Raw genomic sequence first — 14,565 nt, forward strand, 5'->3', positions numbered from 1 at the left:
GAGGGGAAGGGGAGAGAAGCAGCGCGTACTCGCGCGTGCGTGAGGTGGTGCGTGAGCTGGCGCGCGAGAAAGGGCCCGGTCGCGTCGAGGCTCGAGCGGCCGTCGCCATTTTGTAGGGTTCTCTCTGACGCGGGAGCCGCCGCCGCCGCCGCCGCCACCCGGAGGTGCGAGGGGGTCTTGTGTGTGTGATGTGGGAAGCTCGGGGGCGGGGCGGGCCGGGCCTCCTGCAGAAGGCATGGCGGGGATTTAGGTTTCTCATTTTGCTGCGGGAGGTCCGGGAAGACAACGGGAGGAGGCGGGACCGGGTCTCCGGAAGGAGGCGGGGCAGGGGTCGGGTCGAGTCTTTGTTGGAGCGAAGAAGCTGGAGGGTGGGCCGCTGGGGGGCGGGTGGTTGGTCCCGGTTATAGGGAAAGGGGACTTTTTTCCTTTTAGTGTATCTTGAAAGGTGCTAGTGCGTGGAGGAGAGGTACACAGATTTCCCTCCAAAACCTTGTTACCAGGCACACTGCGATAGATGCCCCTTGCCTTTGCTTGGGCTTTTCTTTTTCCTCATTTTAAGACATTAAACAGCTAATTCTGGTATTTCATTGCGCTCCATTTCACGGAGATGATAGACTGTGCTCTGCATGCTGACCCTCACCCTCCTGTTTCCTGTCACACATAGCTCGCACATCTCAAGAACCGCCCTTCTGAGGAAGAATAATGAATGTCTATGCGAGGGTCTATGAAGGTGCAAGAACTTTGGAGGATTAGACGAAAATGCTGCAGTGCACCGAAATTTCCCACCACACCCCTGACTTTTGAAATCTTGTTTTTCTCTCCCAGGCTCTTGTCAGGATGGTGAAGCTGTTCATCGGAAACCTGCCCCGGGAGGCCACAGAGCAGGAGATTCGCTCTCTTTTCGAACAGTATGGGAAGGTGCTGGAATGTGACATCATTAAGAACTATGGCTTTGTGCACATAGAAGACAAGACGGCAGCTGAGGATGCCATACGCAACCTGCACCATTACAAGCTTCATGGGGTGAACATCAACGTGGAAGCCAGCAAGAATAAGAGCAAAGCTTCAACCAAGTTACACGTGGGTAACATCAGTCCCACTTGTACCAACCAAGAGCTTCGAGCCAAGTTTGAGGAGTATGGTCCGGTCATCGAATGTGACATCGTGAAAGATTATGCCTTCGTACACATGGAGCGGGCAGAGGATGCAGTGGAGGCCATCAGGGGCCTTGACAACACAGAGTTTCAAGGTGAACTGCTCTGGGCCTGGGTAGTAGAGCCGAGTGGGGTCTAGCTCAAGACAGGCAAGAACACAAGACTATAGAACTGGCAGGGTGGTCTCTTCCATTCTGTTTTAGCTGGAAATAATAGATTATGTTTTCCGCTCTTAAGCATAGTTTACCTCTGGGGAAGCAAACACTTCCCCTTTTCAGGTTTGCTAAGATGTTGCTCACCGACTGCATAGAATCGCAAACTGTGGGTTACTTTACCCTGCGAGATTCTTGCATTCATTCGAGTGCTGTTGGAAGTGTAATCTGCTTGGGGAAACGAGTACCTCATGAGAGAAGGGAGGATAAAGGTCCGTGGCTTACCTGCGTCTTTAGTTATGATCGGGAAGCCTTATATTTGAGGGTTTAAGTGCTTAAGATTTATATTCTTTACTGCTTTGGGTGATGGATACTGGTGGGAAAGAAGAAAAAAGACATCTAGAGGAAGCCCTATATTATAAATCTGGGTGGCAAGTCGATCTGCGGGAGTATCTTTTGGTTGCTCAGATTTGAGATTTGTGCAATCTATTCAAGCAGAGTCAAAAAACATGCCATGGAGTGTTCTGCTCCACCTACTATTATTTAATCCTAAGAAAAAGAAATTTCTAAATATATCAGACTAAATGAGAATGATGGTCCCGCTTCTGAAGAAATTCCAGTAAGAGCATCATACTATTTATACTGATAATAAAGGTACATATGTTGTCACTAATACCACAAGAGGTTGTCAGAAGACTCTAGAACTGTGCTAATATGGTAACTACATGTGGTTTAGTAAATTGAAATTAACTGAGATTAGATAAAATTTAAAATTCAATTTTTCAGGTGTATACCAGACACGTTTCACGCACTCAGTAGTCATGATGCTTGTGGCTACCGTATTAATAGAGACACAGAACATCTCCATCATCATAGAGCGTTCTTTGGGATGGCACTGTTGGACAAGTGTTTTGGTAATAGGATCGTCTTGGACCTCATGTTCATAGCCACTTGTGCAGTTCCTAAGTCAACACCTTTTTTGCCCTGAGTGTCATTAAAGGGGTTGTTAAGAAGTACTTTTGGCTCCTCTGTTAAACCTGAAAAACAGAATGAGAAAATAAATAATGGGAGAAGAGGAAAAGTTGGCCAGAGAAGGGTAAGAAAGTTTGCATCGTGGAAATCAGAGCACCATCAGGTATCTCTGGCTTCAGCCAGTGATGCCTTGGCCTTTAGCTGCTCTTTAAAGCATAGGGCAAAGGTTGCAGATACTTGCTACCATTAACTAGTGTGTGACCTTGGACAAGTGTTTTAACATCTCTCTGCTTCATTTTCTTCACTAGTATTGTCCCCACTTACAGAGTTAATGATCCCTACTGTACCTCCCTCACAGGATTGTAGTGGAGCTAGAATGAATAGATGTGAAAGTGTTTTGACAGTAAAAGTGCTATATGATGACAGGTGATTGCTGTTTGCAACCATGAGTGTTTCTCTTCTGGTTAGAAAATTATTGAAAGTGTGATAGTGAAGCTTTCCTTATTTGCTTTTCTTACATTTGTTTTTCTTATTTTGGAATGTTGTTGCATTTTCAGCTTTTAAAAGTATTCTTAATTATTTTCATTTGATGGGGGAGATCATCATGATGGACAGTGGAGACTGGGGAAGGAGGGTTTTCTCCTGACAGGTAATGAGCAAAATGTAAAAGAATGTAAAGTTGGGTACAAACTGCAGAGGAATTCTAGTAATGTAATACAGAATGCCCTTGCCTTTTAAATATATTTAATACAGGCAGGGCTCAGTGGCTGACACCTGTAATCCCACCACTTTGGGAGGTCAAGGCGGGTGGATCACCTGAGGTCAGGAGTTCGAGACCAGCCTGGCCAACATGGTGAAATCCCATCACTTACTAAAAATACAGAAAAACTATCCAGGCATGGTAGTGTGTGCCTATAATCCCAGCTACTCGGGAGGCTGAGACAGGAGAATCGCTTGAACCTGGGAGGTAGAGGTTCTAGTGAACCAAGATCGTGCCACTGTACTCCAGTCTGGGCAACAGAGAGACTCCTTCTCAAAAAAGAAAAAGAAAAAAATATATATATACATATATATATTTAATACAACTGAATAAAAGGAAAAGGACAGGCCGGGCACCGTGGCTCACGCCTGTAATCCCAGCACTTTGGGAGGCCAAGGCAGGGGGATCACGAGGTCAAGAGATTGAGACCATCCTGGCCAACATGGTGAAACCCCATCTCTACTAAAATACAAAAATCAGCTGGGCGTGGTGGTGCACGCCTGTAGTCCCAGCTACTTGGGAGGCTGAGCCAGCAGAATCGCTTGAACCTGGGAGGCAGAAGTTGCAGTGAGCTGAGATTGTGCCACTACACTCCAGCCTGGCGACAGAGCAAGACTCCATCTCAAAAAACAAAACAAAACAGAACAAAAAAAAAAAAAAAGGACAAAAATATGTGTAAGAAAAATCAGTTACTTGGCCTCCCAAAGTGCTAAGATTACAGGCTAAACTATCTTAATGAAAGAAAAGCTACCTGAAGTTAGGGCCGGATGCAGTGACTCATGCCTGTAATTCCAGCACTTTGGGAGGCCGAGGTGGGCGGATCACGAGGTCAGGAGATCGAGACCATCCTGGCTAACACAGTAAAACCCCATCTCTACTAAAAATACAAAAAAAAAAAAAATTAGCTGGGCATGGTGGCGGGTGCCTGTAGTCCCAGCTACTTGGGAGGCTGAGGCAGGAGAATGGCGTGAACCCTGGAGGCGGAGCTTGCAGTGTACCGAGATCGCGCCACTGCACTCCAGCCTGGGCGACAGAGCGAGACACCGTCTCAAAAAAAAAAAAAAAAAAGAAAAGCTACCTGAAGTTAATTTAAAAAAAGAAAGAAAGAAAAAGATCAGTTAACTTGGGGGAGTTGGCTTAGGATGAATATGTATTTTAATAAGGCAGGTATAATTACTTTAGGAAGTGAGTATCTGAGTAATGCAGTGGATCTATAAGATTTTTTAAAACATCACTTCCTTAGAAAGTGCAGACACTAAAATGAATAGGAAAAGAAAAATCCTGTATTTGGTTTTCATGTTCTTAACTTGGCTCCTCTGGAGACAGCACTCTCCTCCTAGTTATAGAGACATTTTTATAACCAGCTCTGGTTTTTTTTCTCCCAGATGACAAGAGCAACCTTAGCATTGGATAGTAAGTTGTAGTTTTACAGAAAATGCAATCTGGATACCAGTTTGACACGTTTCAATTTAAGTTGAATGACAAGAGCAACCTTAGCATTGGATAGTAAGTTGTAGTTTTACAGAAAATGCAATCTGGATACCAGTTTGACACGTTTCAATTTAAGTTCTTTTCAGTTGTCTACCAGTGAACGTGGTCTCTTAAAAGGGCCACTTGAGCTTGGGTGAGGTGGCTCACACCTGTAATCGCAGCACTCTGGGAGGCCGAGGCAGGGGGAATCACCTGAGGTCAGGAGTTGGAGACTAGCATGGTCAACATGGTGAAACCCTGTCTCTACTAAAAATACAAACATGCCTGTAATCCCAGCTACTCAGGAGGCTGAGGCAGGAGACTCACTTGAACCTAGAGGCGGAGGTTGCAGTGAGCCGAGACCGCGCCACCGCACTGTAGCCTGGGCAGCAGAGTGAGACTCAGTCTCAAAAACAAACGAACCAACAAAAAAGTTCTTTTGAACCTTTATTTCTAAATGTTAATGGCTGCCATTGAGGCTTTTTGCATTGTATGACTTCTAAAAGGAAGTAGCGGAATCTGAGTTTACTCTTTCAAGATCTGTTTCCTTTCTACAGCCAGCAGTGAACTCAGCTTACTTCCTTAGCACACATGGTTGGTATTGGAAGACCTAAAGAAGCTATTCCCAAATAACAATCAGTCAGCTTAATTGGGAAGAATATGTGAGAGTTCAGGTGTCTTGTTTTTTTTTCCCTATATGTAAACAAGCATTAAGTCAGAATGCTACTCTGTATTAGCTACATCCCCAATATTTTCTGGATCATGGCACTTGATAGGCGCTCAGAAATTAAGACCCCAGGTTTCCCACTTCTCAGCATTTTAATGCTCTTTTCTGTTACAGCTTTCAAAATAAAACACTATTATTGGGCTGGTTTTCTGGAAAATGTTGGCGACAAACTTCAGTAACTTTTGGAAGTCTCAGGAAATCTTTAAGCTTTTGGCCTGTCCAAGTGTAGCAGAGTAGAAGAATTTTTCATTTTTCTTTGCCCTGGTTCCTTGAGGTATAATAATAGAGAAGCATAGTCTTTTTCAATTATTTTAAAAACTTTAGGGTATTTAAATTAAAAGGTTAGGCTGGATGCAGTGGCTTATGCCTGTAATCCCAGCCCTTTGGGAGGCCGAGGCAGGCGGATCACCTGAGCTCAGGAGTTTGAGACCAGCCTAGCCAACATGGTGAAACCTTGTCTCCATTAAAAATAGAAAAAACTAGCCAGGTGTGGTAGCATGCACCTGCAGTCCCAGCTACTCAGGAGACTGATGCAGGAGAATTGCTTGAGCCCAGGAGGCGGAAGTTACAGTGAGCCGAGATTGCGCCACTGCACTCCAGCCTGGGCAATAGAGCAAGATACTTGTCTCAAAAAAATAATAATAATTAATAAAAATAAAAGGCTAATTATAACCATTGGAAAGACTGTGGTTGTTTTGGTTTTTTTTGTTTTTTTGTTTTTTTTTTGAGACAGTCTTGCTCTGTTGCTTAGGCTGGAGTGCAGTGGCACAATCTCAGCTCACTGCAGCCTCCGCCTCCCAGGTTCAAGTGATTCTTGTGCCTCAGCCTCCTAAGTAGCTGGGACTGCAGGCATGTGCCACCACGCCCAGCTAATGTTTTATATTTTTTTAGTAGAGATGGGATTTCACCATGTTGGCCAGGCTGGTCTCGAACTTCTGGCCTCAGGTGATTGGCCCACCTCGGCCTCCCAAAGTGCTGGGATTACAGGTATGAACTACCGCACCCAGCTTGGAGAAACTGTTTGAAATTTTGTTTTTAAACCTCTCACCCCTATTACAGATTTTTTTAGTTCCAGGTTAAAAAATTGGGCCGGGCGCAGTGGCTCACGCCTGTAATCCCAGCACTTTGGGAGGCCGAGGCGAGTGGATCACGAAGTCGAGTTCAAGACCAGCCTGGCCAACATGGTGAAACCCCATCTCTGCTAAAAATACAAAAATTGCTTAAGAACCACACCAGTGGTGATGGGTGCCTGTGATCCCAGCTACTTGGGAGGCTGAGGCAGGGAATTGCTTGAACCTGGGAGGTGGAGGTTGCAGTGAACTGAGATAGCGCCACTGCACTCCAGCCTGGGCGACAGAGCAAGACTATGTCTCAAAAAACAAACAAAAAATTGATACCTGCATCCTTTTCACAACTACACAGAGGTAGATTTTGCCACAGATAGAAACTTGAGTTCCCACCCTCTAAATAAATGCAGGAATGAAGATTGGATTTAGTTGAAAAACATCAAGGTAAAATTGCTGGATTTTGTTTCTCCAAAAAATGGACCCAGAATCTATAAAAGTGCAAATTTAATTGAATTTTTTTGTTAAAAATGTTACTTTTAGGTCTCTGGATAGGCTCCTTTTTAGACTGTCATGGTCACTCTAACTTCGCAATTGGAGCATAGTTTGTGTCTGTCACATAGCTTAATGTCATCATGTATATTTGAAAGCCAAGTCATTTATAATCTTTTAGTCTAAATTATAGGGAACTCTGCATTTGAGATATAAATGGTGACAGAAATCTGTGTTTCTGTTCAAATCATAGTTAGCATTGTGGCCCCAACTTTGAACAATTAGGAGTATCTAAATCTCTGAAAACAATGGGATGGCAAAATGCTTTTAGATATTTAGTGCCATTTTGGGTGTCTGCTGACTGACTATTGGTGATAGTGGATGCTGCCTGTCTGCTAGCAGTTGGAGGTATAAAGCCTGAGCACTTTTGTTTCTGCTAGAAACTGGAGTGATAGGACTCTTTGACATTGGGCAAAATGAATTTGACTAAAGTTATATTACTGCACTAACCCACTCCCCTCTCAGGGTCAGTGCATGGCACTGTTCTGGCTGCCGTCCTGAATCGGGCTATTTCCAACAGGATGGTGGAGCACAAGGCTTCCTCTCACATAGCTGCATCCAGAACAAGGTCTGTTAAAGAGAGAGCAACTTGCTGATTGCAGAGGGGGAATCTGTTCTGAGCAGTCCTTAAGAGTAATGAGAAGCCCCTGTTCTCTGTATCTGTGCTGACTGCGTTTTCTTTTTTTTTTTTTTGAGATGGAGTCTCACACTGTTGCCCAGGCTGGAATGCAGTGGCACGATCTCCGCTCACTGCAACTTCCACCTCCCGGGTTCAAGCGATTCTCCTGCCTCAGCCTCCCTTGCATTTTCTTTTGCCTACAATTTGGAAAGCACTGACTTGATCTCCAGGAGAGTCTTGTGCAACCTGGGACTAAATACTGCCAGGAATACTCTTTTTCTTTAACTGCTTTTAAAGACTTCAGATGCTTTCATCAGTAAGGGTCCCTGGGTTTGGTGGTTCACAATCCCTGAGCAAGGATTGTTTCTTCTCTTAGCTGTTCCTCACTGCTGGTCATTTCCTGGAAGCTGAAATGGATGTGGCCCATTTGTATGTGTTCTTAAGGTCTCTAGGCAAATGCTGCATTTTTCTAACTAGCAAATCCCTATAAAGAAGTGTAAGTTACATGGCAGGATGAAATGCCAGTCATTTCATTACATGTCAACACACTGTCCCTAAGAAACCAGTACTGTTTTAAGATCTAATTCTTGTTGTTGAGAGACCTTGGTCAGGTAGCTTTCCACAGTAGCCTTGTGGGGGTGGGGCTGAGTTGACATCTGGAAGGTCTTATAACTCCCAGAGATACTAGAGATGAAGCAGATGACAAGCCAGGTATGGTTCGTGTGCCCATGATTGGGAGCCTTCTGGTGACATCTGCAAAAATAGCTGGAGGAAACAAGATGGACAGATGACTGATGTGGTTTTTAAGCAGTAGTAAATGCTCAGGCCTTACGAGATCATCCTCAGTCAGTCAGTGAGAGATGGGCAAGATGCCTTCCAAATCTGACGTAATTGAGGTTTTGTTGGTTGATTTTGAAAGTATTGGTAGAATTTGAATCATTACAAGTAATAACAGTCTTAGCAGTGAGAAGTGGAAACTTTTCCAATTGTTGTGTTTAAGGGGAAAAAGGAAAGTTGTGGAGACAGAAGCAGGAGGGAGTCTGGTCTACTCCTGGCCTAAGTAGAAAGTATTGACTAGTCTCTGAAAAATCAAATTTTCTAGCTCTCATCTGTATTAAAACTTCAACTGCTGGCCAGGCGCGGTGGCTCATGCCTGTAATCCCAACACTTTGGGAGGCCGAGGTGGGCGGATCACCTGAGGTCGGGAGTTTGAGACCAGCCTGAACAACATGGAGAAACCCTGTCTCTACTAAAAATACAAAATTAGCCAGGCATGGCAGTGCATGTCTCTAATCCCAGCTACTCGGGAGGCTGAGGCAGAAGAATTGCTTGAATCTGGGAGGTGGAGGTTGCACCATTGCACTCCAGCCTGGACAACAAGAGCGAAACTCCGTCTCAAAAAAAAAAAAAAAAAAGAAAACATTTCAAGTACTTTTTTTTTTTTTTTTTTTTTTTTTTTTGAGACGGAGTCTTGCTCTGCCACCCAGGCTGGAGTGCAGTGGCCGGATCTCAGCTCACTGCAAGCTCCGCCTCCCGGGTTTACGCCATTCTCCTGCCTCAGCCTCCCGAGTAGCTGGGACTACAGGCGCCCGCCTCGTCGCCCGGCTAGTTTTTTGTATTTTTAAGTAGAGACGGGGTTTCACCGTATTAGCCAGGATGGTATCGATCTCCTGACCTCGTGATCCGCCCGTCTCGGCCTCCCAAAGTGCTGGGATTACAGGCTTGAGCCACCGCGCCCGGCCTCAAGTACTTTTTAAAGGAGATTGCTGAAATAGGGTTACAGGTGTGTGTGTGTGTCTTATGACAACTAATTTACTTTCATTTAGGGGAGGAAAAAGAATGTCAGTGAGTTAAAATAAATCTTACATCTGTTTCCTCAAGGCAAAAGAATGCATGTGCAGTTGTCCACAAGCCGGCTTCGGACTGCCCCTGGGATGGGAGACCAGAGTGGCTGCTATCGGTGTGGGAAAGAAGGGCACTGGTCCAAAGAGTGCCCAGTAGATCGTACGGGTCGTGTGGCAGACTTTACTGAGCAGTATAATGAACAATATGGAGCAGTTCGCACACCTTATACCATGGGCTATGGGGAATCCATGTATTACAACGATGCATATGGAGCACTCGACTACTATAAGCGATACCGGGTCCGCTCTTATGAGGCAGTAGCAGCAGCGGCAGCGGCTTCTGCATACAACTACGCAGAGCAGACCATGTCCCATCTGCCTCAAGTCCAAAGCACAACTGTGACCAGCCACCTCAACTCTACTTCTGTTGATCCCTACGACAGACACCTATTGCCAAACTCTGGCGCTGCTGCCACTTCAGCTGCTATGGCTGCTGCTGCGGCCACCACTTCCTCCTACTATGGAAGGGACAGGAGCCCCCTGCGTCGTGCTGCAGCCATGCTCCCCACGGTTGGAGAGGGCTACGGTTATGGACCAGAGAGTGAGTTATCTCAGGCTTCAGCAGCTACACGGAATTCTCTGTATGACATGGCCCGGTATGAACGGGAGCAGTATGTGGACCGAGCCCGGTACTCAGCCTTTTAAAAACTGGAGGTGAGAGATGGGTGGGAATGGTTAAAAGATTCCATTTAGTTCCCTTGAAAGAGACCCATGCTTCATAAAGGAGGCTAGAGCCACCTGTTTGCTCTCCGGACAGTATCCAAAAGGTACAAATTACATGTTAGTCTTCAATATTTCTCTAGCTTAGGCCACAAGTTCCATTTGGCCTGTCAAGGTGTTAGTGTATGACTCCAACCAACTTGTTCCTTCTGAGAGAACAACAAATTCAATTTGATAGAACATTCTTTAATCAGTTGTAAGTATTTGGGTTACAGAAAAACATTTGAGAGATCTAACATTTGTTACATGCTCTCTATATATCATCTATACGATAAGTCTGAAATATTTTATTCTTTTACAGAGAAGGGAACCGCAGAGAGGTTAAGTACTTTGCCCAAAGTCATTTGGTAAATGGAAGGTAGAGTCAGAATTCAAACACGGGCCTGATTCCGAAACCCGTGCTCGCTCTACTAAAGAAGTACTGCCATGGTAAAGCTTGAAGGGCATAGGTTCAGGGCTTAGTAATTAATATCACAGTGAGAATTGTAACTATTACTTTAGGCTTACAGTTTGCTAATAAAATTGCTACTTGAGGGCAGAGGCAGTGGTTCACGCCTGTAATCCTAACACTGGGAGGCTGAGGCGGGAGGATCACTTGAGCCCAGGAGTTCAAGACCAGCCTAGGCAACATAGCAAGACCCTGTCTCTACAAAGAAAATTAAATTAGCAGGGTGTAATGGGGAGCACCTGTGATCCCAGCTACTCAGAATGCTGAGGTTGGAAGGATCACTTGAGCCCAGGAGTTAAAAGAGGCCACAGTGAGCTATGATCACACCACTGTATTCCAGCCTGGGCAACAGAGTGAGACCCTTCTCTCCTTTTTAAAAAAAAACAAGGCCGGGCGCGGTGGCTCAAGCCTGTAATCCCAGCACTTTGGGAGGCTGAGATGGGCGGATCACGAGATCAGGAGATCGAGACCATCCTGGCTAACACTGTGAAACCCCGTCTCTACTAAAAAATACAAAAAACTAGCCGGGCGAGGTGGCGGACGCCTGTAGTCCCAGCTACTCGGCAGGCTGAGGCAGGAGAATGGCGTGAACCCAGGAGGCAGAGCTTGCAGTGAGCTGAGATCTGGCCACTGCACTCCAGCCTGGGCAACAGAGTGAGACTCCGTCTCAAAAAAAAAAAAGCAAAAAAACAAACTACTTCTTGGGTCATTAACCTTTGTCAAAGGAAACTCTTCGAATATCATACCAAATGCCAGAGGAAGTCCTATAAATTTCAAATGTTTGCTTCTAAGACATTTACTTGAAAGTTGAATGTTTTGATCTTCTGCCCCATGGAGTCCTTATCAGTAATCTAGACTAGCATCTTGTTCTGTATGGGCACTTAAGCCCTATTTCTTCATAGCCTGTTATGCTGTCATTTAGAGCTGGATGCTTCCCATTTCTTCCAGCAATTTTTGTTTTGTGTTTTTTGTTGTTGAAGAGAGGAACATTTCAGGAGTTAGATAAGTTAGATAAACTGGTAATTTTCAGATGTGTAGAAAATTGCATAGGTAGTGAAAGCCAATGCCATACGCTCTGAAATTTTACTATTTCCTACATCAGGAAATGTGCACCAAAAGTGCTAAAATGCCAGGGATAATTTTGAGTATCTAAAGATAGATAAATCTTTTTATCTGAGTGGAAATGGCATTATGACAACTTTACATTCTCATTGTTTTTCTTGTACCTTGAAAATGAGCATCACTTGAATTGGAGCCCCAGAAGCAAGGTTAAAGTGAGTTACTACTGAGTTTCTGGTGTTCCTAACTTATCCCTTTGGTATTTATGTAGAAGATAACAAAGCAGCTGTGTACAGTGGCTCCCACCTGTAGTCCCAACTATTCAGGAGGCTGAGGCTGGAGGATCCCTTGAGCCCAGGAGTGAGGGACTGCAGTTAGCCACTGCATTCCAGCCTGGGCAACAGAGTGGCTCCTCTCTCTCTTAAAAAAAAAAAAAAAAAAAAATTAAAAAGCAAAGCCATAGGAATTTGCTTTTTTATGTGAATTGAGAAGCAAATGTTACGAACCTGTAATAAGTTGTACCCCTATATGCATGTAAACAAGTCTTGAGATCTCTTGAGACCACCGTGCAGCCAGTCTGTGTTTATGTGTGAAGCAAATGATCTTAAAATTTGTAGTTTGCCATTAATTTTTACTTTTAATGCAGCTGGATCTAGCATGAGATGGGATATGCTTCTGAAGTAAGCTGGTATAAATCTATCAGATAACCTGTTTCTCTTATATTTCAAAGTTAAATATTAAATTCATATATTGTAGTCTTCAAAAGGTATTGCTAGGACATTTTTAAATGAATTTTGACTGCAAGCAGTGGTTGTTCAACTAACCTCTTTTTAGTGATGACTTTTAAAGAAACTTACCTTCCAGGTGTGAACCTCAAATGGACTGAATAACCCTGAGTTGGTTGCAGTCCCAGGAGCCTGATGTTAATGAGGCTGCCAGGATGAAATACTCCAGAACTGTTGGGGATCCAAATTCGGGTCTCACCCTAGCAGAACTGATCCAAGAACGTCACAACTTTTGAAGTCGATTGGCACAGATCAAGACCAAGATTTGGCCCTTTGTCTGTAATAAGTAGAGGAACTTGGTGTGAGTTAACTTTTTTTTTCCCCCAGCCATTGGTGTCTGGAGTTCCCATCATCAATAGAAGGATTAGAGAATTTTAGGAGTGATTTCTTCTTTTGATTTGGCAAGGGAGATTTGGTCAATCAGGGGAACTACTGGAACTGTGGCTCTAACTCTGTGACAGTGTGACGTGTAGGTGTGTTGGAATTGGGTGAATGACTGGCTGCTCCTTGATATCCTACCCCTTGTGACCATTTCTGAAAGCTTGTTTACTGTGAAAGATTAAAACACATTTAGAATAGTGCAGTTTGCCATATATGACATCTCAGCATCTTCTGCTTTTCCTGGACCCCAAAATTAAATTGCAGTTCTTGAAAATGTATGCCCTTTGTCGCAGCAACAGTAGCCTTCTGTCACAGGGGTTATCTTGCCTAAAAGATGGATAAGAAAGATGTATTTATCACCAACACATTCTTCAGCTAGATTGCATCTTTTCCTATATAGCCATAAGTAGATTCCTATATATAGCTATTGATAGACTCCTAGGTAATTACATAGGATATGAGTTAGATCCAGTCTGACTTGGTTTTGTTTTGTTCTTTTTTTTCCCCCGTGGAATACAGGATGGGACCCAGGGCGCTTGTACTCGGAGCCAGGCTGCTCTCCAGGCATTGTGTAAGCCTCTTGTGTTGTGCTCTCTTTCAGGTAGGATAATTGCGGACTGAACCCTCGGGCTGCGGTCATATATGAGAACTTGCTCCGCGCGGTCCCCTTTGCCGGGATGTTTCCATTGCTTCATGTTTCAGTAAACAAAAGGAGTTTGTGACCAACTATGTTTTCTTTCTTAATTCTTCTAAGTTGACTTTTCTTTCCTCCTGAAACTAGTCTCTGTAGCCTTTCACTCTGTTCCTTACATTCTCAGCCTCTGAGCAGCCCTGGGTAAGGATTACGCTGGCATCCCCTTTTTCCTGTGCAGTGGAGCCCCTCTTATCTTGCTTTCCCTAGGAGTTGAATCCTTCTCCCTGCCTACCTGCAGCATCTCCTTTCCCTTTAAAATGACCATGTAGTGGCAAGCAGCCTTTTACTCTTCTGTTAGCTCTGGACTCTAACATTGAAGTTACTCTTCTGAAATTGCTAGGACCATTGGGGGTTTTGTTGTTTTGTTTTGTTTTTTTATGTCCGACCTGTGATCGTGGTACAGCATTAGCTGAAATTTACCCTTGTTTTATTCCATGCCTCCCTTTTTTTTTTTAATTTTTTGACAAATAAACGTTCCTAACACTTAAATATCTTTTTATGTTTGTGATTGTTACTTACCACCACAGTCTTTTTATTCTCTCCTAGTTCTTAAGCTACAAAGTTCAAACTAATAGATGTCAGAAATTTACATATAGAAGGAAGGATTTAAGCCCATGCGTGGTGGCTCACACCTGTAATCTTAGCACTTGGGAGGTTGAGGTGGGCGGATCACTTAAGCCCACTGAAGTTCAAGACCAGCCTAAGCAACATGTCGAAACCCTATCTCTACCAAAAATAAAAGTTAGTTGGCCGGCTGGGCATGGTGGCTCACACTGTAATCCTAGCACTTTGGGAGGCCGAGGTGGGTGGATCACCTGAGGTCAGGGAGACCAATATGGTGAAACCCCATCTCTACTAAAATACAAAAATTAGCTGGGCATGGTGGCAGGCGCCTGTAATCCCAGCTACTCAGGAGGCTGAGGCAGGAGAATCACTTGAACCCAGGAGGCGGAGGTTGCAGTGAGCCAAGATTGCGCCATTGCCCTCCAGCCTGGGCAACAAGAGCGAAACTCCATCTCAAAAGAAACAAAAACACAAAATTAGTTGGCCAGATACAATGGCTCACACCTGTAATCTCAGCATTTTGGGAGACCGAGGCAGGCA

The 14,565-nt window shown here is 44.4% G+C and overlaps 2 protein-coding genes across 8 annotated transcripts in view; one reads left to right on the forward strand and one right to left on the reverse strand.

Annotated features, from left to right (window-relative positions):
• Positions 1-13,950, forward strand: LOC117081740 (RNA-binding protein 4B). Of its 6 annotated transcripts, none has more exons than XR_004436259.1 (5): positions 1-164; positions 826-1,249; positions 9,352-10,028; positions 12,466-12,687; positions 13,287-13,950. XR_004436259.1 is itself a non-coding variant. In XM_033208071.1 (4 exons), the coding sequence occupies exons 2-3, from the start codon at positions 838-840 to the stop codon at positions 10,017-10,019; spliced, it is 1,080 nt and encodes a 359-aa protein (XP_033063962.1). In that variant the 5' UTR covers positions 1-164; positions 826-837; the 3' UTR covers positions 10,020-10,028; positions 12,466-13,950. The 6 variants fall into 6 exon arrangements, 4 of the variants coding, with proteins under 4 accessions (XP_033063962.1, XP_033063964.1, XP_033063963.1 ...); XR_004436260.1 differs by having other exon boundaries at positions 13,369-13,950; XM_033208071.1 differs by having other exon boundaries at positions 12,466-13,950.
• LOC117081738 (RNA-binding protein 4) overlaps positions 12,796-14,565 on the reverse strand; it is a 37,393-nt gene continuing 35,623 nt past the window's right edge. For both annotated transcript variants that reach the window (XR_004436258.1, XM_033208066.1), the window contains one exon: positions 12,796-13,094. Coding sequence is in view for 1 of the 2 variants with exons in the window: in XM_033208066.1 (XP_033063957.1) it covers positions 13,021-13,094 (74 nt within the window). In the remaining variant the exon portion in view is untranslated. The remainder of the gene's footprint in view (positions 13,095-14,565) is intronic.

The sequence above is a fragment of the Trachypithecus francoisi genome, unplaced genomic scaffold (assembly GCF_009764315.1).
Source record: "Trachypithecus francoisi isolate TF-2019V2 unplaced genomic scaffold, Tfra_2.0 Lachesis_group8, whole genome shotgun sequence".
Taxonomy (NCBI): domain Eukaryota; kingdom Metazoa; phylum Chordata; class Mammalia; order Primates; family Cercopithecidae; genus Trachypithecus; species Trachypithecus francoisi.

What these genes read in the sequence shown, in the direction of transcription:
- LOC117081740 (XM_033208071.1), top strand. Translation starts at nt 838, where the DNA reads ATGGTGAAGCTGTTCATCGGAAACCTGCCCCGGGAGGCCACAGAGCAG. An exon ending in TGACAACACAGAGTTTCAAG is followed by an intron (nt 1,250 to 9,351) that starts GTGAACTGCTCT and finishes TGTTTCCTCAAG; the next exon opens with GCAAAAGAATGCATGTGCAG.